The 12,112-nt window shown below is 44.3% G+C and overlaps 1 protein-coding gene across 2 annotated transcripts in view; it reads right to left on the bottom strand.

Annotated features, from left to right (window-relative positions):
- SUPT16H (SPT16 homolog, facilitates chromatin remodeling subunit) overlaps positions 1-12,112 on the bottom strand; it is a 979,449-nt gene that overhangs the window by 683,093 nt on the left and 284,244 nt on the right. For both annotated transcript variants that reach the window (XM_069642728.1, XM_069642729.1), the window contains exon 7: positions 2,449-2,621. In XM_069642728.1, coding sequence (XP_069498829.1) covers positions 2,449-2,621 — 173 coding nt within the window. The remainder of the gene's footprint in view (positions 1-2,448; positions 2,622-12,112) is intronic.

Raw genomic sequence — 12,112 nt, 5'->3', positions numbered from 1 at the left:
CTTTTAGAATCTCATTTTGGGCTCACTGGTTGGTGCTTATGATTACCAGTGCGAGAGTGGTCATCTCCTTTTTAAGACTTGTGTTTTACCTTTTCAGCACACGCCATCTTACATGGCGTGCTTTGGTGACAATGTCCCCTTTACATTGTTTGAAGTAGACTTCTTGCTAACTTCCAGTCATCATTCAATTTTTTTTATCTTGGTGGATGCATTAAACCAGGCTGTATTTAACACGCCCCCTACTGTGGATCCATTCCATAACACAGGCGGTTTACTTTTATGACCTCCATGCAGAACAACCATTTATCTGCTCCCATCGGTGTACATAGACACTCAGATGACTTACGCCAACGTGCCTTATGATTACGATCACATAGGATTCTTCACGCATAAGAATGTATCCGTCCTGATGAAGGCCTACTAATCCACAGCTCAAGTTTAGCTAAATGACAAACACTTGTGTTGACCTGTTGTGTGGTCTTTCAACCTTTTGTTTCACATATATGTGCATCTGACCAGGCAATTCCAGCATTTAAACACCTGTGTATAGGCGCGTTATGAATGCCATATCATATTTCTCATGTCACCCCCGCTAGGATACATAGCAAATGTAATTGCTTAAATTTGTATTCCAAATATTGCTGATTTGGACACTGCTACTCATGTACTATACCATGTATGTTTCATGTTGAATATCCTATGTCTTAATGTTCAGGTGTATCATAACACCTGCTGCACACAAATTAAACAAGGCTTGCAGTAGTTTTCAATCAAATCAAGTGACTTTATTGAAATCCAGGAGTGAGAGGGTCTAATCTTTAGTTGTACTCGCGTCACCTTGCTCAATTGTGTTTTATGAGTTTCTGCCTTCCTGTCATTTGTTTTGACTGGGTCAGCCTGTACCTTAAACAGTCTCCTTTGTGTTAGAGGCTTGCTCTTTGAAGTGGGTGCCCCCATTTTCACATGTATTAGTTGTGCTCCAGCCAAGGGTGAATTTCTTTGAAGTCCCTGCTTTCATAGCCAGCAGATGTGGAGAACATTGAATTTTGACGCCTTTAGCAGCACATTTTTATTGCGGGTGGTCAGATGGGAGTTGCGACATCCAGGCGGGAAGTGGGAGTTTTCCTTTGTGAAATTTTGTCCACGGCCAGAAACAGGGTCTGCCTTAGCCTGACATTTTCCATGCAGACAAAGAGGCTCTTCAAATGTCACTGGAGTTTTGTAGGTGAAACATAATAAAAATTGCTTTTGTCAACCCACACGTTTTGTTTTCCTGACATTTTTCTGTGAGCAGGGATTATTTTCAGTTTTATTTTTTTCAAACCGTTTTTATTTGCGCACACATGTGCAGGCAGTTTTTGTTTTCAATGTTTGAAAATCCGGTTTACCATGCGACAGGGATCTTTAATTCCTCCTCATTAGTACATTAAAATGCTGCTTGTTCATTGGTAATGACAAGTAGGCTCCTTTCCACATGGCTCTTTAACTTTACTTGAGCTATTCATGTGAAAGGGACTTCTATTTGGGGCCTTTAAATGCACCCAACAAGATGTCGGACTATATGCACAGCATGTGAATCTAAGCAGATTCACAAGCATCGGGAAATATTTTACATGCCTGTAACTTGATGAATATCTTCTGGAAGATTTCCACCACCACAAAAACTCTTACTGCATCTGTCCCCTCTCCGAAGAAGGCGCTTTGTGCCTTTTGGGAACAAGGCCCAATACATCATAGGGACTGGACTTATAGGGCATACCTCTTGTGAACTTGTTTCATTTTACTGTATTACAACTTACCTTCTTTTAGTTGTCCAAGTTAATGTATGCATTCCTACAAACCTAAAAAGGTGAAATATATGTTTGATCATTGAATATTGTGTGATATTACTACCTGCTTATTTCTTTTTCTAGTATGTGTTTTTGTGCCTATAAGTATTTTTGACATACCCGTCCAAATTGAATTATTGTGCGCTTCACTGTGTGGACTCATTGTGGGCCTTTCCACTCACACTCCTAAGACTAGCCTGGACAGCTTTCCATTGCTACCTTGATGGGTTTTGGCTAATCTGTCAAAGCTCCACTGTTCACTAGAACAACCTCCTAAAATATGTCCACGAGGCCAGATTCTAGAAATCCATCTTAACACTGAAATACATAAAAATGTGGCTTTGGGGTCAGGTAGTTGAGGCAGGCGGCAGATATTCCAAATGCATGACAAATAAACAAAAGCCAATGAAGGAAACCCAGATGACAGATCATAGCCAAATAAATCCAAAACATTTCATAATAAAGAGTTGAATGCAGACATCAAGTTAATAGTCACTACTTGTAGAGCAGAAACATGGGCTAAGCAATCCTAAGCGAAGTTAAACTTAACACTTATTTCCATTGGTGAAGATCGATTAGCAGCACGACACCAGCACGGTGTTGGGAAGTTAACACTCACCGTGCTTTAGCTCCTTTAGCATCTCCTCCTGAAGCTGCAGCAGGAAGGTGTAGTTGTCCTGCACTTCTTGCGGGGGGTCTACCATTAAGGTGCGCACCAGATTGGAGCAATAGGACTTGAAGCGGATCCCCATAGCACAGGTAATGGCACCAAAGTGCATGTGGTTCTTGTCGCTAAAAAGTGAAAAGGGATGGGGGGATTAGTAGAGCACAAAAATCAAACTTGGATGTTTCTTGAACAGGAAAACTTTAGCAAGTGCTTCCTGCACTTTACAAACTAAGCAACTGATGACCAAGAGTGCATTTTATACAAGTACATCTAACATGCAAGTGCAAGAAATCAAGACTGAACATGCACTGAAACCAAATGCAAACAAAGAAAACACTATGTACAAACACCACTCTTAAATGCAGCCGCACAGATTTCTCCATAACAATAAAATTGTGCAATAGCTGGCCACACTCAACCCAACTCAAGAAACATCACCAAACTCTTACTCTATTGCACATAAACAATACAACATCAAAGGCCATACAGATGGAACCATGTTACTTTAACACCAATAACCTCACACTACAGTCAGTCGCGCACAAACCACAGAACTGAATACAATTACATGAAGTATAAACAGTTGCAGTCATTATATAGTAACAGCATAATACTAGACCACTATACAACACAATTGTATAATAGCACCAGGTTCTATGTCCTTACATCAACAACAGTTTTTTCAGGTCATTTTTTCATTCAGAATTTCTCTGCAAAGAAACCTGTTGATGTACAAACACAATACCACAGCACATATGACACGTCCTTAATGGTCACTCTGGCATAATTCTTCCCTCAACAGTGCTAAACTATGGATTTATGGTCCCTTCTTGGGGAATACACAGTACTTGCTTCTACAAGTGCCTCAAAGTCAAGGTATACTGTACTACTTAAGCATAACCTCTCATTGCTGGGTTTTAAGGCAACGGTGGTTGATGGAAACCTTTTTTCCTGCTTTTAAGTTGGTGCAGTCCTGCCGTATCAGGGGGTAAGCTTAGAAATGAGAACCCCATGTAAATCTCAACAAAGTCCTGCAGAAAAGCACCCTTCCAATGCTGAAATGGAGATAAACGTAGCCAAATATGAAAATGGCTCTGGGGGCCAAGGTCCGAGTCAACAGACTCATAGGCCAAATTTGATAAATGGTGTCTGCATTCAGTTGTGACTCCACATATGCCTAAGAATGTGTGAAGAATCCTGATAAGTTAGAATGCATCTGCCAACCAACAATTGGATGCAAAGCTCCGATTGGACTCTGGGTTCCCTCAACACCAATTGACCATGAAACTGAACAACTTGTCTTAGTTTACTGGAAGACACTGAGGGACAAGTAAGGGGAGGTAAAGTATGCTAAAACCTTAAGATCAGATGAAGATTCACGATGCTGGAACATGAAATGCTCCTAGACCCAGTCTTCCAGTATTGACATAGCTAAAGACTTTGGAAGTCCCCTTCCCATCTACTAGAGCAAGAGGAAGTCAGTTGCACCCTTTGCCTAACCTGAAGGGACTATCCAACAAATGTTCAAATTCTCTTTCCTCCAGCAGGCTCGATTTGGACAAGACCAAAAAAGAAACAAAGTACAGTGTGTCCCACAAGTGGAAACATAGCTGGAGTAGTCCTGCCAACAGAGCTGGGATGCTCCACACCAAATCAGTTTGCTCAGTATGCCAGTGTAAGGTTTAAAGTCCTAAACTATACCACGTGTGAGATCCTTACCTGAATCGGCAGATACTTGCTTTAATTTTAGATGCAAGACGGGGCACAACTGTGCTACTAAGAATGAAGGGAGCACAAGCAAACTATGAAACGCCTTTCAAGACAACCTAAATTGAAGACTTTCTCAATATATAAGGAATGCATCATTGAACAAACTCACTAAGTGAAACAAAAGTGTACAGCACGTAGACTATTACCAGCAGAAGGGATCACCCTAGTAATATATATTAGCAGCAAGTGGCATAGGACAAAATGTTTTTTCAAACTATGTTTTTGCTTAATATGACTAACCACTCTCACATTAACGAATAACTGAATACTAGTTAATTTTGAAAGTCTTCAAGTGGCATTAAGGAAACCAATCGGCCGGGAAATGTTCTTCATTTATGTTCTCCAACATTAAGCAAACGGCACAAGCATTTTGAACATTGCAATAAAATGACATACGCACGACATCAGTAGAAGTTTAAATGAAGTAGCAGAATGATAAACCATTAAACGACGATGTTCTTTTTTGTCTGTGCTTTGTGGACAGGAAACTTCATTCGCTATTAATTCAGGTTGAACATTGATTTTATGGTGTTTAAGGAGACTGCTTAGCCTCTGAAGAAGCTCGCTGCAATGGACAATGAATTGGACTCTCCAAGCGAAACACATGTCAGGCTAGGGGAACAATCAGGACAAATATAATTTTGATTGTGTATAGAACATGGTGTGCATCAATATATTGGAATCATTTGCCTAGAAAGTTGAGATTGATATACCCGGAAAGGTTTCAGTTTACCGGTCGACCACCGTACATCAAATTCATTTTTTAAGAGATTGAATGTTTATTCAAGTTTGCCAGGGGTACTTTATTCCATGATTCTTAATTTGGGCACGAAAGAGGATTGGTGATTTAGGTCTGTGGGTACAGTACTCCTGGTCTTAGATCCTGCATTGGCAAGTACCCCAGGAGCGGTGTTGACCGTTTCATTGCCTCAGACTTGTGCGAACTAGACCCACTTGGTGCTACAACAGCATCTGGGATGCCGGTTTTTGCACTCTGCATGAACCACTTGCTGAATTTCAAGGTACCCAGATGTTGGCATGACGCATTGGGGCAGTCTGCCTCAATTGCAGGGAGGAGCTTGTGAGAGCAACAATTTCAAAGACAAATTACTGTAAAAAGCAGATGCCTACAGAGTTTCAGACTCCAAAAACAGTGAAAACATACAATCCCAGTAAAGGAAAAAAACACATGGACAGAGAAAAAGGTGCCATTCACTCAGGAATTAAAATGAAAACGTTTTAAGTCCAGTAAAAGAGTTGGGGTCTCTAAGGTGGGAGGAAATTAGCACTGAAATGAAAATTCATCATAACAAATGTCCCTTTTCTATCTTTGCAGAAAGATGCAATACTCCGATTACCACTAGATGTCGGACTATAGGCATAGCATGCGATTCTAAGCAGATTCACAAGCATCAGAAATATGTGATAACATCACCTGTTTGATTAATCTTTCTAGTATTTCTTAGCCAATAGTCGTTTTATACTTACTAAGTGTAATCCTTGCATATTTCACTGTGGACTCATTGTTGACTCCTGACCACACACCTGAGACTTAGCCTTGCCTATTCTCCATGTTACATTGATTGGTTTGGCTACACTCTGAGATCCCCCTGTTCACTATTACTTGTATGGCCTCCTAAACTCAGTCCAATAGGTCAGAGTTTAGAACTCAATCTGAACAGTCATCACATCTGCACACCAATAAACTTTCGAGCACCAAAGATGTGCATTGGGACCACACCGTCCCGGCCCACCTTCTCTAGTACGCACACACACATCACAACGCGTGCCAAAGCTTTTCCTGTGAAAGGGATCTCCATACAAGGTATTTCTTGACCTAAGAAGGCAGGAAGATGGCCAAATAATACAGCCAAAGAACAAGCAAAAAACCTTGTGGCACAGCGATGAAACGATGCTAGCCTCCTTTAGTAGCCATTTAGAGTAAATGCTAAAGTGCATGAGTAAAATAAACAATACATCACAGCTTCAACCAGTTTGTCTTGGGCACATGAAAAGTAACCAAAAAGCCATTATACAAAATAAACTAACTGCACTTCACTGTAAGGTGAGGTGTGCAGTTGTAACAATACAAACATTCATACAGCGAGACAGTCTCAGTACTAACAGTCGTATGGACCAGTCTTTTCCCCAATAAGAATAAGCAAGACAGGCAAAAGCAGGGTTAGAAAAGATTTTCCAACTTTTCCTCCGTATTTTCTTTTTTGCTCTGGTTCTGAACCGGATTTGCCTTTTTGAAGTTAAGCAAAGCCTTCAGCTTCACTCGCTTTGCCTTTTACTCATTGTTATAGGGAAACTGATCAGTCCATCAGACCATCACTACAGGTAAACTTTTTCCCTTTTAACAGTTTACATTTTTGTCACTTTGTAACCTTGCACACAGCTTCTTAAAATGCAGTGCAATGGGGATACTTTTCCATCACCAAAGCTTTTTACACTTGGGAATTGGTTACTTTTAGATTTGTCTAAAGATGAGCTGGTGGCATGTGCTCATACGATGTTACAGCGCATGGCTACTAAATGTGGCTAGTGCCCTAAAATGGCCGTGCCGTGATTTTGCGATTGCTCTTTGGCTTTCTTCCTGCTTTGCCAGGACAGGAAATTCCTTAGGTCATGCAATTGCTCGGGAAAGATGCTTCTTTTGCGGGTTAGTGATGACTGTGTGTGGCCCAAGAAGGGGGTGGGGCCATCTTGTCCAACTCCACATCCGTGTTGGCAGAGAGCCTAGGTGTGAGGCAAATGTGAAACCAGTAGGTGTTCCTGATTGGACAACTACTGGCTGCTTGTACGGTGCAGATTCTTGCCATGGGTGGGCTTGTACTTGATTCCAGCTCGGGTTTTGTTTAAGAGGTCTTCAGCAGCCGTTTCTTGAGATAATCATTGGAGCCGAAAAGCCCTCGAAGCAGCACAGCCTGCTGAAGATCCAAAGAAGACTCTTGGAGTGGCCCACCATCCCTTCCCGTGTCCAGCATTGTGAAGCCCTGTGTGATTACCGGATCTCAGGAGACCTTGAGCGATGCCTAAACCCTTGGACTAGTGGAACCAACTAGTCTAAACACCTTCGAGGATCCTGCCCTTCTGAGCTTTCCGAAGTGTCCCTGGACTGCCCAGTGGACTGGCCAGCTCCCTCATGGGCTATCCATCAGAAATATCATTGTTCCAATGTTCAAACCCAGAACTTCAGTGAATGCCAGTCTGTGCCACAAGTCTCCTCTTCCCAGAATTTCAACGTCCCAGCCTTAAGGAATTTTCTTGTGAAGCAGCTTCTGCGACTTCGAGGGCACCTGTCGTCGCATGTGTGCACAGAGTACCCGGAATTCACATTCCTCCAACCTGTCAAGTGTCCTGGTGAGGTCTGCAGTAGTGTTTCTTGCATTTCTTCATCGGCAGATGTTGCATCTTGCAGCTGCACCCGACCAGAAGAATCCACAAACCCACAACTCCTGGGCATCTCTCAGAAACCAAAAGCAGAAGGAACCGCAAGTGACCCACAGACGCTCCCTCAAGACATCCGAGAAAATCTGAGTCAAGGGGGTAAGTAAACAGTACATCTGTCCGTACCCTGTCCTCCATAGGATAACATTGGAAACTAGTGCCTTTGTCTCCTGCATTCCATTCCACTCACCTTTAGGTCGTCAAACTGGTAGATTTACCTGAAATATAAAAACACATTTACTTACCTTAGTAAAATAGTTCAAAGAAAAAGTTCAACAGTCGCAGATCAGAAAGTTTCTCCTTTGGACAACTTTTCCTCCATATTCTATGGTCCCCCAAAACCTTTTTGCTTTTGTTTTACACCTTGTCGTAACATTTGGCAGAGAAGTGAAGGCTTCAGCTTAACTTTACTGGCCTTTTGCACATTTGTAATGGGGAAACGGCCTAGTCCTTCAGACTGTCCGCACTGTGAAACAGCTTTCTTTTTGTCTTTTGACATGTTCAGTTTTGTTAACTTTTTCATATTGCACACAGCATCTTTCAATGCAGTGCAATGGTGATACTTTTGTATCACCCTACACTTTTACCATAGAGATTATTGGTTACTTGCCTAAAGACAAGCTGGTTGGTGGCAGCAGTTAGTTTTACCATTTTTGCTATATTTTTTGTTTGCTCACTTGCTTTAACCGTGTTTGGCTACTGTGTCTAGTGTCCTAAAATGGCGTGCCATGAGATTGTTCGCTTGTTCTTTGGCCATCTTCCTGCCTTCTAAAGGTCAGGAATTCCCTTTATTGGCCATGCATTTGCTCGGGAAAGCGGCTGTTTTTGCAGGCTTGTGCATGCCATGTGTGTATGGGCTCAGAAAGTGGGCTGGGACTGACTGGCCCCAATAAATATACTGGTGCCAGTTTGTCTAGTGTGCATGCATGAGTTAGCTCTACAGTGGTTCCTGATTGGACCACTGGTGGTGTGCATCAGTGGTGCAGGTCCTTGCCACTGGAGAGTCAAGCTTGATCACTCACCTGAATTTGTTATGCGCCATACCAGCAGATCAGACGAGGAACCAAGTATCCTTTGTACTGTGCAGACAGAAGACCAGAGGACGAATCCTGAAGAGGCCCAGTGACCATTCTTGCTGCTGTCCCGGTCAAGCACTGCTGGATCTCAGAAGACCCTTGCTTTGACTCTTTGGACTGGTGGGAACAACCAGTCTACACATCTTCCCACGACCCTGCAGCCCAGAGTCTTCAGAGGTGTCCCTGGACAACCCAGTGGACTGACCAGCTCAGTTTTGAACTACTGTGCTAGAAGCATCACCGTTCCTCATATTGGCCTGGAACTTCGCTGTCTCCAGATAGCCCTACAAGTCGCCTGGTTCAGCATTCCACCATTGACAGATCATGTTCTGGAAGGCTTCCTCTGTTTGCAACAACTAAGATGCCCGCTGTCACCCGTGTGCGGTGACTGTCGATGGAACCAGCCAACCCCCCCGCTCCCCAACCCCCATCTTATAGTGTCCTGCAACGTTAACTGCTACATTACTCTGTTGGAAAGGGTTGCACTGAGCTCTTGGACCGAACCAAAACCGTGCTGGCATCCGCATCTTCTACTGGATCAATGGTGGGAAAATCTACCTCCAGTGACCCATTTAACCTGCCAAGTCCTTTGGGATAATCAGAGTAAGGGCAGTGAGTCGTCTCAATACTTACCGGTGCCCCCACTGCCACCCCCCCCAATCTCCCCCATTATAAAGTTTGTGAAGAACTTAGATTTATTAATCAATTGCATTGCTTTTTAAATGTTTGTTGAAAAAGCTGCTCTAGAAACTAGGAAAAGTAAAGGTAAAGTAAATCTTTTCAACAACTTCTGGAACAATCTTCACACCCACAGGGACACTACCTACATTTTTCCCATCTTCTTAAGGTACTTTGTGAACTTTTTGGGCACAACGCCCCATTGAACTTAGGGTTAGACTTCTAAAGATAAGGCTTCTATTCCTGTGGAATGGTTATACAATTGCCCAACTACTTACATTTCCTCTCAGGTATATGGTGCACTGTAACTATTCAATGTATTTCCTAACTGACTGTCTACATGTTTTATATTTAGAATGTGTGATAACCTGCTTGACTCATTGCTCTAGTGTGTTTTAGGGGTTAAAATAGTCTTTTTGTACTTTATCTGTCTAAGTAGAATCATTGTAGATTTCACTGTGTGGTCTCGACCCCTAACCCAGCTCACTCCTGAGAATAAGCCTTGATTGCCATCCACATGCCTTGATTGAGTTGTGGCTAATCTCCGAGGACCTGTTCAATATAACTAGCATTGCCTCCTAGATTCTTTCTGCCAGGCCAGATTGTAGAAATCCATCAAATCACAAGGCTCTACAGGACAGGGTCCAAACAAGCAAAAATAAATGGTGTCCAGTGGAAATCTATATAGGGCAAGGTGCAAAAATAAAAATTCTACAACGCCAGTATTTCCTGCAGCCACATTCTGGTTAAGCACTGCTCCACTGCCCTGATCTCAAGGCCCCTGGTCAGTGTTCCAACACTTGCACCATCAGCAATAACCAGTCCCAACCCCTGCTTGAGAATATGTGCCTTCTTATCCTTTTGAAGTGTCCCTGGACCACTGGTTGACTGACCAGCTTTCTCTTGAGCTACGTCACAGCAGCAATTGCCTCCTCCATAGGTTGCATGGGTGTTAAGACCTGGCCCTATCCCTCCCATGCCTCACTAAGATTGACGGTGGTCTGGTCATGCAACCCCTTCTCTAGTGTAGTGGGACTGTGAGAAATACTTACTGAACATTTCCTGGTTTTTGCAACACAATCACAATATCCAACAGTAAACCTACCTGAAAATTATAATTTGTGGAACTAGTGACTATAGGCCCCCATTTCATCTCAGGACTGGACTTACTAAGGGATAGTGATCCATTTCTAGGATTGCTCATAAATGTTTACTGTGTTTCTTGACTGGATTATTGTTAAGATGAAGTTCCGAAATCCATCCTGGGATGCCACCCTATTATGTTGCACAGGGAGGCACATATTTCAGCCAAATCGTCAATTTAAGGCAGCAGAGCAGCAAGGACTAGTTTCAGGAGGGTTGTCAGTCTTCTTGGAGTACGAGTCCACACAGAACACTGGCGATAATTCATGTTAGACAGGCAAGTACGCACATATACGATTAGGCCTTTGAAAGGCACACTAAGCAAGTAAAACCTACTTAAATATTGTCTCACACGCTTACTATAAAACAGATTGCTACATTCACCCTTGGAAGAAAGAAAGCTTATACTGCAATAGGAACTTTAATAAAGATACTTAGTGGAACTATTCTGTGGTTATTCTAACACTTAATGATTCCAACACTAATATGGTTTGAGGTGTTGTGATCTTAATAAATCTCCCTGTGAAGTATAGCTTTGTAGTTGATGACTTAAGAGATTTGGACGATATCAGTAGTTCAGATCACAAAGTGAAAAAGGTCGGGGGGCGTGGCTTGGAGCCATGGCAGTCGGACGTGCTCTGTGAGAGCTCCCGGCTGGTGTCACGTCGCCACTGAAAATGCCTGCGTGAACGCCAGATCTACGCGATCCACTCGACAGCGATCGAAAGCTGAGATGCTGCGGCATGCCTGGGCTGCATAACGAAGCCCCACCGATGCGGATTGCATAGATCTGCCGCCTGCGACACCAAGAGGGTGCGAGGGACGGAACAAGATGGCGGCCTCTTCCCCAGCCCGGCGCTGGGTTCGGGGCCGGGGGGCTGGTGTTGGAGCACCCCATAGGTGGGACTGGGCTGGCGGGATTCAGTGACTTGGCCACCACATCACCCCTGAGGCTCGCTGGCTCCCTCCTGGGGCCCGGCTGCACCCGACGGGGAGTCCGGCTCTCGGAGCCCCCCCCCACCTCTCCTGCTCCGGGGATCGGAGATTGGCGGGATCAGCGGAACGCAGTTCCATACCAGCCCCACACCCTGACTACTCGGCCTGGACAGTGGTGCCTGAGCGGGGTGCTGGGTGTCCGGGGGCCTCCCCGCCTCCTCCTCCCTCCTCCCGGATAATTACATCGGCGGCTCCCGTCTGCCTCCGGTCTCCTGTGGGGACAGTCCAGCAGCAAATCGAGCCGACCCGGAGGACAGCTAGCCGCGGCGGGTCATCTGGGGACCCGGCCTCCAGGCCGGCAACCTCGCGGAACGTTCCGGGGGCCTCCGGCTGTGAGCCCGGACAGAAGCCGCAATCTAACAGCCTCCCAGGGGCTGCAACCAATTCGCTACTCACCGTGCCCCCTCCTGCTTCATCCTCCGGCCACCGCCATCGGAGGGATCCGGCTCCTCAACAGCTCCCACCCTTTCCTCGCCAACTTTCAGCCACGCCGGCACCTG

The sequence above is a fragment of the Ambystoma mexicanum genome, unplaced genomic scaffold (genome assembly GCF_040938575.1).
Source record: "Ambystoma mexicanum isolate Mex_15411 unplaced genomic scaffold, UKY_AmexF1_1 Mex_scaf45, whole genome shotgun sequence".
In the NCBI taxonomy this organism is placed as follows: Eukaryota; Metazoa; Chordata; class Amphibia; order Caudata; family Ambystomatidae; genus Ambystoma; species Ambystoma mexicanum.
The sequence above is the reverse complement of the archived record's forward strand: the minus strand, read 5'-3'. Positions and strand labels throughout refer to the sequence as shown.